We start from the raw sequence: 14,387 nt of genomic DNA, 5'->3' as shown, positions 1-14,387 counted from the left end.
AATCAAAAGAAAATAGCAACCAAAAGTACAATCAAGAGAAATAGTAGCAAAAAAAAACCACACACAAAAAAAAAACAACAGCTAGATTATAAGGCGATTTAGGAAACTAAAAACAGGAACATGTCTGCATCGGGGTTTGTTTTTCCAGGAACTTAACAGATGTTTGAAGCCACTTAGAGAGGTCAAAGGTCGAGAGCTTCAGATCTTTTACAAGATATTCCAGGAAACAGGAGCGGAGCAGGAGAAGGTCCTTTTGTCTAGTTCAGTCCTCACTGAGGGAACACTGCAGGTAATGATGTCCTGAGAGCGCACGCTGTAGCTGCACTCACACAGAGACATGTAGGAGGAGATGTATGAAGGCAGCAGACCAGGAAGTGATTTAAAGATGGAAATGTACCAGTGGGAGTACTGTACGATAATGTACTAATAGTTCTATGAACTATTGTCTTTTCACCACTTTTTATTGTCTGTCCAAACAGGTCTCACTTATAAATGAGTCTTCGAGGATCAATGTGACTTATCTGTTTAAATAAAGGTTGAATTAATTGTGCTACTGAAGTATGAGCTACAAACTGCTCGTAATCAAATCGTTTTTTAGACTAAACACGACAAAATACCTTCTGCTCCTTTCATGCTCTTCTGCCATGTTCTTCAAGTGGAGCAAATGTTTATTTTGTAACATTTTATACTCCACAAGAGCGAGAACGAGGCGGGGACAGACGGTCAGTCTCATACCATATTTGGAAATGGGACTTTTGCACTCCGGATCTGAAGGGGGCGCTATTGTCAAGAACAACACGGACTTTTCTGTGGGCGTCCATCTTTTACGTTCAACTCGGACATGACGTCACTCCTACTTCTTAGTTCGGAGTTCATCGTTGCAGTCATGGTTCCAGCAGCAGCCCGGCTCTGCTCCGGTGTTCAGCTGACACTCTTCGAACCAGTGACTGTTTTAAAGGCAGTTTCGATGGACGGAGGTCAACAGATGTGGAGACAGCAGGTCAGACGGCGACTGAATGCGGAAGTGGAAGAAAGAGTGAAGCTATCTGTTGCGCAGCCGCAGATGAAGAGCAGGAAGTGTCATGAGCAAGAAAAACACAAACATGCACGAAGCTGTTTTTAACCTCAGCGATCAATTGCACATAATAGGGTCGTGCTTTTTATTACAAGTGGGATGATGTTAGTTACGGTTTATTTAGCGTTTTTAAAACGCAGGTGGATTTAACTTCCTCGTGTGGAGATTGTTTGTAGCTTAGCATGCTAACTGACGACAGGATCACATCCCAAAGCCAGAGGCTGCTCGTGCCCTTGATAAACCATTCGAACATTTAAATTCCATCATCCTCCGCTTGTTCTGGACTCAGGTCTCGGGGGACAACATCTTGAGCAGGGAGGTCCAGACATCTCTTTCCACAGCCTCTTCCAGTTCTGGGAGGACTCCAAGGTGTTCCCAGACCAACAGAGAGACGGTCTCTCCAGCGTGTCCGGGGTCTCCTCCCAGAAGGACGTGCCCGAAGCACCTCCCTAGGGAGCATCCTTACAGATGCTGAACCACCTCAACTGTCTCCTCTGGATGTGGAGGAGCAGTGGTTCTACTCCGTCTCTCCTGATAACTGAACTTCTCCCCCGTCTCTAAGGGAGAGTCCAGCTCTGCAGAGGAAACTCATCTCAACCTCCTGCATCTCGTTCTTTCGGTCACTACCCAGAGTTCATGACTATAGGTGAGGGATGGAACTAGGGCTGGGCGATACGGACCAAAATGAATATCTCAATATTTTAAGATAAACCACAATTTATTATATATATATATATATATATAGAGAGAGATATTTTTTACTTTCCATAAAATAATAAAAATATATTTCTGAGTCAAAGCTTTGTCACACAGGCACATTTATTAACAGCTATAACTGTACAAAATGTCTAAAAATTAAACTACCCTGATGCATGCTCAATAATCCAGGTAGAAAAATCCAAAAAAGTTCAATCTGGTCCTCTGGACATTCAAAAAAACAAAAAATAAAACAAAGCAAAAAAAATGTAGAAACTTTTCGTCTCTCATCCAAGAGACTTCCTCAGTCTGAGGTGCTGTATTCAGCTCAGTCTCTTAAATAGCACCTTCTCAGAGTGGATCAACCAGTTTGCTGCTGACAACCAAAACCAGCTGATCACATGCTCAAGAAGGACCATCAGCCTAACAATGGATCATTAGCACCTGATGGCTGTTTACTGTTCACAGAGGGCTGAGTGATACTAGCAATCACAGCATTGTAAGAGGGGGACAGTTGAACCTGGAGGCTCCACCCCTGTTTAATGATGGACGATTTCTTTTCACAAAGATGGCCTCCTTTACTCCTCTCTCAAACCATCGTTCCTCTCTGTCCTGGATGTGAACATCTTCATCCTTGAAAGAGTGACCGCTGGCCTGGAGATGAGTGTAAACTATTTACATATATTCAAGTTTGTTTTTAGACCTTTTTGTTTCCTCCCAGCTGCACCGTCTTCACCTAAGCATGTGTGAACTGCAGCCGTGAGGGGCTGCCTGTATTCAGCGAGGGAGGAGGCTGCGTGAAGTTGGCTGCGCAGACGGGCAGAAAAAGAACTACACACATTTTCAAATCTTACAGTGAGAGAAGGTAGCGCCACATTAATAAAACAGTGGCTTATCACATTGTCTGCAGAAAACGTTTTTTTCTGTTGCACATCTGACGAATCAGAACCATCTCAAAATAACAGCCATTTTTTTTCCTGCTCACCAGTTCTGCGACTTGCTCTCCATTCTGTTGCTGCTACGTGCCGCTCCACCTGGAGAGAAGCAGGAAGCAGGGGGAGAGCGTGCAGGTAGGGGCTGTGTTTGTAGTGAGTGAGAGGAGGGGGGCCGTGTGGGAGAAGAAAGAAGACAGCCGAGTCGTTGGATTTTCAAGTATAACTATATTGTTCATACCAAAATAATGTCAATTTATATAGCAAATGAAATTATATAAATATTTTAAAAATACTGAGATATCGTCCAGTCCTAGTAGGAACGTAGACCGACCAGTAAACAGAGAGCTTTGCCTTACAGCTCAGCTCCCCCTTCACCACAACGGTACAGAGTCCTCAATTCTGCAGCTGCTGCACCAATCCATCTGTCAATCTCACGCTCCATTCTTCCCTCACTCGTGAACAAAACCCTGAGATACTTGAACTCCTCCGCTTGAGGCGGAAGAACCTCGACCTGAAGAGAACAGTCCACCCTTTTCTGACTGAAGACCACGGCCTCAGATCTGGAGGTGCTGATTCTCATCTCAGCTGCTTCACACCCGTCTGTGAACCGCTCCAGTGAGAGCTGAAGGTCACGGCACGATGGCGCCAACAGGACCACATCATCTGCAAAGAGCAGAGATGAATCCTGAGACCACCGAACCGGACTCCCTCCACACCCCGGCTGCACCGAGAAATGTTGTCCATAAAAGTTATGAACAGAATCGTTTATTTAAAATATTACAATATTTAAATGTCAATTGTAGAGAAGAGAAGCGCAGCTGGACAGCCAAGGTTCAACCCTTCACGCAGCTCGGAGCAGAAACATACTCCTTGATCAATTACACTGTAACAACTGAACCTAGAAGTTCTAAAATAATTAAAAATAACACTTTTATATTTTGTGATTATGACGATTTTATGATTACTTTGAATTTTAAGTTGAAGACAAAAGTAATTTTTTTGCATCTGGACAGCAAAGAGTTAACCATTCAGGTCTCTCTTGTAAACGAGTCCTTGAGGTTACCATACCATTTTATTTATAGAGCACTTAAACAGCGACAAGGCCAACCAAAGTGCTGTAGGTTCAGTGGGATTAACCTGTAAAAATAAAGGTTGAATGAATTAAAAAGGCGATGCAGCAGGAAAAATGTGTGAGTGACAGAGAGCGGAGATCATGACCGACTGCAGGAGGGAGCTTCCCCCTGCACTTGTGGGCTGCACAGAGGTGCAAAAACCATTTAAAATAATTTATTTTAAATGAACAATCCATGCCTCATCCAGCAATCAGCCAATTGTGTCCAATCTTACTTTGAAAAATCGCGATATAGCAAATCCGCGACAAACGAACCGCGAAGTAGCGAGGGACTACTGTACAGCAAAAACAAAGAACAGCAAAAAAATACATAAATCCACGGAGGTAAAGATAAGAACTAAATGGCTAACATTATAGAACACAAGAAGTTAACGTCAGCTCACACAGGGTCAAAAGCCAGAGAATTAAAGTGACTTAAAACAGTGAGAGAGGGAGCCTGCCTGACATGCAGTGGTAACTCAGTCCACAGTTTTGGACCTGCAACAGAGAAGGTTCTGTCTCCTCTGAGCTTAATACGAGTGCCTGGAACCAATAAAAGCATCTGGTCTGCTGACCTCAGAGAGTGCTGTGGGACATATGGCTGCAGCAGATCAGTGAGATAGGAGGGGGCAGAACTGTTCAGAGATTTAAAAACATAGAGAAGGATTTTAAAATGAATTCAAAAGTGAACTGGGAGCCAGTGAAGGGAGGCCAGAACTGGAGTAATGTGCTCTCTTTTGCCTGTACCAGTCAAATAAATAATAAATAAAATAATAAATATAAAGTTACAGTTGTTCATATTATTCATGTGTTGCAGTGTTCCCTGCAGATGTTCAGCAGATGATGCTGACTAGAGCGGGTCTTCCTGAAGAACAGTCTTGACGTGGACCTGCAGGACCCAGAGCCCCTCCACATAAAGGAAGAACAGGAGGATTTCTGGACCAGTCTGGAGGAAGAGGAATCCATCAGACGGAGGAAAATGGTACCACCAGGTTTCCCTTCACTGCTGATTCTCTGAAGAGAGATGATGAAACCCAAATGGAAAACAGAGATGTTCGAACCAGCAGCTCAGATGACCCGTTGAAGGTAGAAACTGGTGGCGAGGACTGTGGAGGAGCAGGAACTACCATGAATCTGGATTTAAATGCTAATGGAGATAATTCCAGCTCTTCAGAAACTGAAGTCAGTGAAAATGATGAAGGAAGCAACACTGACTCTGATCTGAAACCCTTATCAGACTCTGGGTCAACAACTGAAGACAGTGACAACGACTGGAAGGAGAGCAGAGCCCCTGAGTCAGGTGGCATCTCTGTCAATAAATGTTTCAGCTGCTCTAATTGTGGTAAACGGTTCCTCCATAACCGGTCTCTTCAGAGACACATGACCTGTCATTCAGGAGTCAGGTCTTCAAACTGTTTGGGTCATAAGAAAAGTGTTGAAGTGAAAGAAAGTGCAGAATCACACAAGAAGGTTCAGGAAACACCAAAATCATTTAGCTGTGGTAAAAATTTTAACAGTAAAAGTGAACTTAAAATGCACATGAAAAGTCACAGAGGAGAGAAACTGTTTGGATGTGATGTTTGCGGAAAAGAATTTAGCCGTAAAGCAAACTTAAACACACACACAAGAGTCCACACTGGAGAGAAACCATTTAAATGTGACATTTGTGATAAAAGATTTAACTTAAAGCATCATTTAAGCACACATGTAAGAATCCACACTGGAGAGAAACCGTATATTTGTGATGTCTGTGGAGAGAAGTTTACCCAACAGACGACACTAAACAGACACATGAGCGTTCACACAGGACAGAAGTCGTGCGTTTGTGTTTTTTGTGGAAAACAGTTAAACCGAAAGACAAATTTAACAATGCACTTGAGAATCCATACTGGACAGAAATCTTTTGCTTGTGACATTTGTGGACAAAGATTTACCCGAAGGACACATTTAAACCGACACATGAGAGTCCACACAGGACAGAAACCGTTCGGTTGTGAGGTTTGTGGACAACGGTTTGCACTTAAGACAACTTTAAAAAGACACGTAAGAGTCCACACAGGACAGAAACCTTTTGCTTGTGATTTCTGTGGACAAAGATTTAGACACAGGACAAGTTTAGACAGACACGTTGGAATCCACACAGGACAGAAAATGTTTGCTTGTGGAGATTGTGGACAAAGATTTAGCCGTAAACAAAGTTTGAACAAACACGTGAGAAACCATACGGGAGGACAAACAGTGTTGCTGTGAAGATTGAGACGTCTTCTCTTCCTACCATCTGATTTGGAGTTCGTAGTTTACAAAAATAAAGATGACACTTGTAAACTGGTTTGTTAAAATGTGTTCGGCACTGGTGATGATGTAAAACCGTCTTCGCTGTGGACAGATGATGGGAGGGCCTGAAGTTGTTCATAGTTGTCTAAATCTGCAGTTTTCCTTCACAGATCTTAACTGAGCTGTTTGAACTTTCCTGTTCTGGGTTTTGGCAAATCCAGTGAGTGCTGTCAAAACTTTGTGTGTTAGAAAAGTGAAACTAGAAGCTGCAATCGACCATGATCGCTAACGAGAATTTAATTGGCCTTGTAAAGTTAGGACTTTGTACCGTTTAGAAATGTTGGTAAATAAATTTAATTTACACTTTATTTGTACAGGTTTGTGTCATTGAGCCACAAGAACTCATTTTCAAGAGAGACCTTTTTAGGGAGCAGATGGTGGGGGTTAAGGGCCTTGCTCATGGGCCCAAGGTGGGGCGAATGAGGGTGGAGGCAGGTGTGGGTGCTTCACCTACCCCACCCACAATTTTGATGTTGTCGGGGCGTGAGCCGGCGATCTTCGGATCACCACCCCCCCTAAAATAACTTCACAAAACTCTAAAAGTTATGATATTCAAGTATTTAAATCTCATCACAGCTATTTATTTTGTAAATGTCAAATAATTTGAATGTTTGTCTATTTATTTATTTAGTTTTTATTCTTTGTATTAGGAAAAACAATGAATTCAAACTTCTGCACCCAACTCTTGTTTTGGACAATCATTGAAGGTGTAAGTTGTAAATTCATTCCTCCTTGGTAAAATAGATGTTAAAAATAAACTCAGTGTATCTATGCTCATGGTGATGGAAACCTGATTATATTAAAGTGTCTTTTTTTTTTTTTAATGTGTCATATTTTGAAAGTTTTTATATTTAAGGTTTGAGTTGATCATTTGAATTTTTTTTTAAAGTATAAAGTATTTGAATTTTAAACAGAGCTATGGTACATATTGTTAAAAAATATATACTTACTCAATTTAACAATATTGTTTAATATTTAATGAGGCTCATTACCTACTGAAATAAGGTTATTTTTTCTTTCAGCTGTTTCCTTCAGGGTTCGTGTTAGGAAATTTTGGTCAAGGTTTATAAAAAAAAATTTAACTACCGGTACTATGGCTAAGAATACTGCCCATGAACCATGTACATTAGGGGTGTGTACATGTATTTGAGTTCGAAGAGAGAGAGAGAGAGCTGGATGAGCAGCTGATTTGAAACTGCAGGCACAGCTGGTAGTCCAAGGACACCAGTCTGTGAACTGGGAGGGCTGATACAGTGTAAAAACAAGCACATCTGTGTCTCAATCTCAAAGAACATCTGTCTTTGCAAGTAAAACTGGTTAAAAATCTCCTGTCATCGAGTGTAGCTTATTTGAGTAAGTAAGATAAATGGAGGCTATTTTTATACATTTTTTATCTTTTGTGACGGTCCCAACATCTAACCTCGAACCACCGGGCTTTGATCTGAACCGTGCACGGGGGAGATTTAATCTCCTTAACTGAAAGTCCTCCGGTTGGAATTGCCGACTTTTAATGAGGCCAGATTTGCTGGTGGCTCGAGGGGTGACCGGTCTGACCAGAGCAGATCTACACGCAGAGGGTGAGAAGATTAAGTTTTATTATTTTAATGTTTATTATTACACCTGATTCGTGGACAGTCAACAGTTCCCAACACTTTGTTAGTAGTTTAAAACATCAAGATGTTTTGGCTGTTTGGATGAGCCTACCTTGATTACTGTACATGTAGAAACATACTTCGAGGTAACTACTATGATAAATATAACAAATGATCAAATATGAAAAATAAATATTAAACACTACATGAGCTGAAATCTTGTAAATACAATGCCTTTGAATGAAATATTTGTTCTAGGGGAGAAATCTGTGAGTTTGGCAAATTAATTTTTTTAAATTAATTTATACTTTGCAAAGAACTTTCTGTAATTTATTAAAATATATATGACAAGCCCTCTTAAAGTAAACTAGAGAAAAGTTATTCAGACTGTTGTTCAAACTTCCTTCATGATGATGTTGGACTTGATGGAGCTTCATTAGAGACACTGTAGGTCTACTGCGTACTTTTACTAAGGTGAAAGTTACTTTTACTGAAGTCATGTGCACTATATGTGATCCTGTTTACATGAAAAACTTTGAGAATTGATCTGTACCCTGTATGCAAGAAAACAAACTGTGTGTGTGTGTGGGGGGGGGGGGGGTAACTTCTAGATAGAAAATTCAGTTTTTTTTTTTCTGATTTTTTCAGCTTTAATTCATGTAAGGGAGCAGTTTAAAAATATTAATTCAACCGATTTTCTTGTTCCTCCATTATAACAAAAAACAGTCACCATTGGACTTTAATGCAGGTTAATATTCTGTTAAACTGAAGAAACCTATTATTTTAGTGGTTAATACGGTTTATTGTACACATAACTGAATATTTGCTAAAGTAATAACTATAACAATGTGGAATATATATATATATATATATATATATATATATATATACACACACCTTAGCACCTTATACACACCTTAGATCACACCATTGGTTGGTTCTCTAACTATCTTTCAGACCGGAGGCAATGTGTTCAACATAATGGTACTTCCTCCAGTTATTTAACAGTCAACAATGGTGTTCCACAAGGCTCAGTCTTAGGACCCACCCTCTTTACAATCTACATACATAATGTAGGTAAAAACATCCCTAATGCATCCATACATTTCTATGCTGATGACACAGTTGTTTATTGTCGAGCTAAAACAGTTGCTAAGGCTTTCCAGCTTCTGAAATCTGCATTTAACTACATCCAGACTGATTTGTTTCACCTCAAACTTGTCCTAAATGCCGAAAAAACCAAAGGGATGCTTTTTTCAAATAGGAAGTTGGTCCCAGCAGTTCTTCCTCCGATTTTATCCTCAAATGGTGTCCCCATTGAGTTTGTTGATTCCTATAAATATTTGGGTATCTTGGTCGACTCACATCTTTCTTTTAAGCTCCATGTGGAAAACTTGGTAAAGAAACTGAAAATTAAACTGGGTTTCTTTTTCAGAAACAGATCCTGTCTAACCCTGAATGCTAGAAAACACATTGTATCTGTGACTTTCCTTCCCTCAATTGATTTTGGTGATATTATTTACATGAACGCTCCTACAAGAACCCTGCAGATGTTGGATGCTGTCTATCATGGTGCACTAAGATTCATAACTGGCTGTGATTATCGTACCCACCACTGCACCCAGTATTCACTGGTTAACTGGACATCATTAACTTCACGCAGACTCTCTCACTGGTACATTTTCATCTTTAAATCACTTCTTGGTCTGCTGCCTTCATACATCTCCTCCTACATGTCTCTGCGTGAGTGCAGCTACGGAGTGCGCTCTCAGGACATCATTACCTGCAGTGTTCCCTCAGTGAGGACTGAACTAGGCAAAAGGGCCTTCTCCTACTCCGCTCCTGTTTCCTGGAATATCTTACAAAAAGATTTGAAGCTCTCGACCTTGACCTCTCTAAGTGGCTTTAAGAATCTGTTGGACTCCTGGCAGGGACCAATGCAGACATGTTCCTGTTTTTAGTTTTATACATTTGTCTCGGAATCTAGCAGTTTTTTTGGTTTTGTTACCTTTTTCCTTTTAGCCATCCTATTTGTTAAAAAAAAAAAAAAAAAAAAAAAAAACTGTAGTATGAGTTTTTATAACTGCTTATTGTTGTTGCTGTTGTCCATTGTTGTCATCTTTCTTTGTTGAAATCAGGTCTCTCTTGTAAATGAGTCCTCGAGGCTCAATGGGATTTACCTGTAGAAATAAAGGTTGAATGATAGCCAAATAATTTGTATACGCTTTTTGCGTAGTACGCTCTACTTTCATTGTAAGTTACGTAAGAAGATTTTACGTAGTGGAAAACTTGTTTGGAAGAACAGACATTTAAGAAGCAGAAGCGATCACGTTTAATAAGATAACCGGCAGAAATACAAAACCAAACGAAGCTGTTTTTAACCCCGGCGATCAACTGCAAACATTAGGTTTGTATATTTTTGTGTTTTTCCGTCGAGTATGATTTTTTTTTTTTAGGTAGCTAATAGCGTTTAGCTTAGTGTAGCGACTTGTTTAGTTAGCACACTAATTGATGAAAGAGCGAGATGATTACAGCCTCTTTTTATCTGCCTTTGATAAACTAAACATGTAAAGTTGTGGATTTACTTATTTTAAGTTAACAACTATAAACACAAAAATAATAGCAGTTATTTTAAAGCTTGTTAGCACCGATTTCTGCGTGATGAGATGATAGGTGGCTGCGTCTATGCCTGATCAAAAAAACGGGTAAATAGTTTTGAAAAAAATCTCGATATTGTTTTAGGATCTGTCAAACGTATTGCTATTAATGTTATGAATTGCTGAACATTGTTTTTCACTGGCTAACAAGAGTATAATTTTTAATGGCTTCTTTACTTTCTCCAAGTTGGATTTTTCTGTTCTTGACTGAGACTTTGCTGTGATCTGGTGCGTCCTGTTTCTCGAACTTCTCCTGGTTATTCGTTTGTCAGCTCGACCCGGACCACTGATAAAAGTGGAGGGGTAGCTTCACTTGTTCTTATTTATTAACCTTTATTTAACCAGGCAAATCCCATTGAGATCACAGGACTCTTTTGCAAGGGAGGCCTGAAGGCGGACTAACACCATGTTTTTGTTTTGTGGGAGGAAACCGGAGTACATGGAGAAAACCCACGCAAGCACGAGAAGAACATGCAAACTCCACACAGAAAGACCCCAGGTCCAACCGGGGATTGAACCCACGACCTTCTTGCTGTGAGGCAACAGTGCTAACCACTGAGCCGTCGTGATGCCAGAGTTGTAAATTAAGTAAGAAGATCTTTTACCTCAGGTCATCCCTGCCGGCATCTGTCGCTTCAAACTCTTAACTCAGTAGCTTTTCAGCTACAGAATAAAAGTCCTTCTTTTTTTTAACCTTTTTTATTTACCGTGTCTTGGATTACTGATAATCTTGCAGCAGCGTTTTCCAAGTTTGGTTATAAACTTTGCCTTTAAACCACTGGCTACCAGTCGTAAAAGAGCTTGTTCTTTCCAGTTATTTTAGAAATCTGATCGATCGGCACCACTGACCCTCGATCACAGCTCCTGGAAGATGATCGTTCCACCACATGCACCACAGGTGGTGTGTATGACCAGTAAAGAAACTTTGACTTTTGATGTGTTTGTAATAAAGACCTTGGCCCATTAGGATTCCGTGTTCCCAACTTCCCACAGAACGTGTAAAAATAAATAAATAAAAGTCTCTGAGTTGTGAAATGAAGACAACGATGACAGGGACTTCTATCAGAAATTCACGTTTGCCCCAACTAGTTGTTTGGATTTACTGGGTCTGTCCGGCAGTTTCTCCTGCCACCAGGTCCAGTTCACCACCATGAAGAGATCTGTTGGCAGCTCTACCTTTCTCCTGACAGATCTGTGATAAGATTACAAAGGTTAATCATTGACCTTTGGCTTTCAGAGACCTGGTACACCCCCCCCCCCCCTCAAATGAGGTGTTTGTTATGGACAGTAATAATAACTGTAAAGTTGATTCCATTGTTTGTTGAATGCACCTGTTTGTGGGTGGTTCATGTTAATTATCTGAAATTTGTGTTTGGGGCTGATGTGTAGCCCAGAAGGCGTATAGTTTTTTGAACGAACGCATGCATGTATGGACTTGCTTAATAATGCCCAAGATAAATAAATGTAAATATATGAAAGAAACTGAGTCTGGGACTCTGTCAACGGCGAGTCAAAACCCTTTTAACGGCTGCACCAGTGATTCACAGGGAAACACTTTACAATAACTAATTAATAATAAATATCATGAGCTCCAGCTCCTAATCCATCTGTAAGCTGATGTTCCTCTGATCCAGAGTCGGTAACAGCAGACATCAACAGACCTAGAGCCCCGCCTCCACGTACCGAGAAGTTGCCCCTGCTTCCCTGTTCTGGGTGAGATGACCTGTTTTTTTGTAGCGCTCTGCCTCCAAGCTCATTGTAAACAGAACAGGTCTCTCTTGTAAATGAGTCCTCGAAGCTCAGTGAGTCTAACCTGGATAAATGAAGGTTGAATGAATGAAATGAATCCCTCTCACGCAGACCCTAATGTTACCAGGAGCAAACAGATCAACAACATAGACCCCTGGATTAAGAGGACATTCAAACACCTCCTCTTTGTTGTGGTGACAAATCTGGAACTTTCATCTCCAGTGAGATGGTAATCTCATCTGAACGAAGATTAAAACCCTTTCTTTAGATGTTTTACAGTTTATTGTTGTTGGTTTTTTATAGAACGTTACAGTAGTTCATATTGTTCATGTGTTTCAGTGCTCCCTGCAGATGTTCAGCAGACGATGCTGACTAGAGTAGATCCTCCTGAAGAACAGAATCTTGATGTGGACCAGCAGGACCCAGAGCCCCTCCACGTTAAGGAGGCTCTGGAGGAGGAGCAGCTCCAAGTGAAAGAAGAAACAGATGCCACCAGGCTTCCCCTCATCGCAGTTACTGTAAAGAGTGAGGATGATGAAGAGGAGCCTCTGTTGGAGCTTCATCATCACCAAATGGAAGATGGTGTTCCAACCAGCAGCTCAGCTGACCAGATAAAGGTAGAAGTTGATGGAGAGGACTGTGGAGGAGCAGAAACCACCAGGAATCTGGACTTGAATACTCATGAAGACAATTCTAGCTCTTCAGAGACTGTAGTCAGTGGGATTGATGAAGGAAGCAACACTGACTCTGATCTGAAACCCTTATCAGACTCTGGGTCAACAACTGAAGACAGTGACGACTGGAAGGAGAGCAGAGCCCCTGGAGTCAGGTCTTCAAACTGGAAAAGTGCAGAATCACACAAGAAGGTTCAGGAAACACCAAAATCATTTAGCTGTGGTAACTGCGGTAAAATTTTTTACAGTAAAACTAAACAAGAAAAACACATGAAAGTCCACACAGGGAAGAAACCTTTTAAATGTGACGACTGTGGGAAAGAATTTAACTTGAAACATCATTTAAGCACACACGTAAGAATCCACACTGGAGAGAAACCGTTTGTTTGTGATGTTTGTGGACAAACATTTAGCCAGCAGCCAAACCTAAACAGACACATGAGCGTTCACACAGGACAGAAGTCGTGCGTTTGTGTTTTTTGTGGAAAACAATTAAACCGAAAGACAAATTTAACTGCCCACATGAGAATCCACACTGGACAGAAATCTTTTGCTTGTGACGTTTGTGGACAACAATTTACCCGAAAGTTACATTTAAACCGACACATGAGAGTCCACACGGGACAGAAACCATTCGGTTGTGAGGTTTGTGGACAAAAGTTTGCACTTAAGGCAACTTTAGAAAGACACAAAAGAGTCCACACGGGACAGAAACCTTTTGCTTGTGATTTCTGTGGACAAAGGTTTAGACACAGGACCAGTTTAGACAGACACATTAGAATCCACACAGGACAGAAAATGTTTGCTTGTGCAGATTGTGGACAAAGATTTAGCAGTAAGCAAAGTCTGGACAAACACATGAAAAACCATACGGGAGGACAAACGAGTCTCAAAGACACGTAAGAGTTCACACTGAAGGTAAACCAAAGTGTTAGCTGGTAAATGTGTTGTGCATGACAGCAGTGTTTCTAGTTTTATGTTACTTGGAACTTTTAGCTCTTTCTTAGAATTTTTTTTTTTTTTTTTGAAAACCTGTTCCAAAATACACTTCAGACGTGTTTATGGTAGTTTTGGTTGATGCTAAATAAAATACCAGTTCTATTTAGCACAGTGTCAGCCAAGATCCTTCACACTTATAAACATTTCGGCTACTCTTACAGAACCTTTTGATTAAAAAAAAAAGAAACAGCTACAAGAATAGATGGTTTTAAAGTTCTTCAGCTCTGTTCATGCGTGCAGCCAGGCAGAACCACGTGGGCACTCTGACGCCTTCAGTTTTTAGATTTTTAACATCTAAAGTGAAGTGTGGGTTTTATCAACAAGGGCTCCCCACAAAGATCCCAGTACCTGTTGGTGTTCGCCTAATCCTGCAGAATGTGCACCGCGGACACTTTGTCCTAAAGAGTAAAAATCTGTTCTCTGAAGTAACTCGCGTTTGTTCTGAAGGTCTCTGTTTTCAGCAGCTTCTTGAAAAGGAAGGTGTTAAATGTCACCATTTCACGTCAACTTCTTAAAAAAACAAATTAGCGTAAAGTTCACAAAAATATGGATGTCACTCAAACTT

The 14,387-nt window shown here is 40.7% G+C and overlaps 2 protein-coding genes across 3 annotated transcripts; both read left to right on the top strand.

Annotated features, from left to right (window-relative positions):
* The first annotated feature begins 859 nt into the window (after positions 1 to 859).
* LOC119412705 (gastrula zinc finger protein XlCGF52.1-like) lies at positions 860 to 6,198 on the top strand. 2 transcript variants are annotated; one of them, XR_005186937.1, is made up of 2 exons: positions 860 to 1,000; positions 4,635 to 4,648. XR_005186937.1 is itself a non-coding variant. In XM_037679741.1 (2 exons), exon 2 carries the CDS (start codon positions 4,856 to 4,858, stop codon positions 6,065 to 6,067), a length of 1,212 nt encoding a protein of 403 aa, XP_037535669.1. In that variant the 5' UTR covers positions 2,783 to 2,841; positions 4,635 to 4,855; the 3' UTR covers positions 6,068 to 6,198. The 2 variants fall into 2 exon arrangements, 1 of the variants encoding a protein (XP_037535669.1); XM_037679741.1 differs by lacking the exon at positions 860 to 1,000 and adding an exon at positions 2,783 to 2,841 and having other exon boundaries at positions 4,635 to 6,198.
* Positions 6,199 to 10,009: 3,811 nt separating this feature from the next.
* On the top strand, positions 10,010 to 13,726 carry LOC119412895 (zinc finger protein OZF). Its single transcript, XM_037679930.1, has 2 exons — positions 10,010 to 10,150; positions 12,489 to 13,726. The coding sequence occupies exon 2, from the start codon at positions 12,515 to 12,517 to the stop codon at positions 13,724 to 13,726; it is 1,212 nt and encodes a 403-aa protein (XP_037535858.1). The 5' UTR covers positions 10,010 to 10,150; positions 12,489 to 12,514.
* The last annotated feature ends 661 nt before the right edge of the window (positions 13,727 to 14,387 follow it).

This window comes from Nematolebias whitei, chromosome 7 (genome assembly GCF_014905685.2).
Source record: "Nematolebias whitei isolate Nwh7 chromosome 7, NemWhi1, whole genome shotgun sequence".
Taxonomy (NCBI): domain Eukaryota; kingdom Metazoa; phylum Chordata; class Actinopteri; order Cyprinodontiformes; family Rivulidae; genus Nematolebias; species Nematolebias whitei.
This window is presented reverse-complemented; position numbering and strand designations above follow the sequence as displayed.

Coding starts and splice junctions, on each gene's coding strand:
- LOC119412895 (XM_037679930.1), top strand. CDS start 12,515: ATGCTGACTAGAGTAGATCCTCCTGAAGAACAGAATCTTGATGTGGAC.
- LOC119412705 (XM_037679741.1), top strand. CDS start 4,856: ATGGAAAACAGAGATGTTCGAACCAGCAGCTCAGATGACCCGTTGAAG.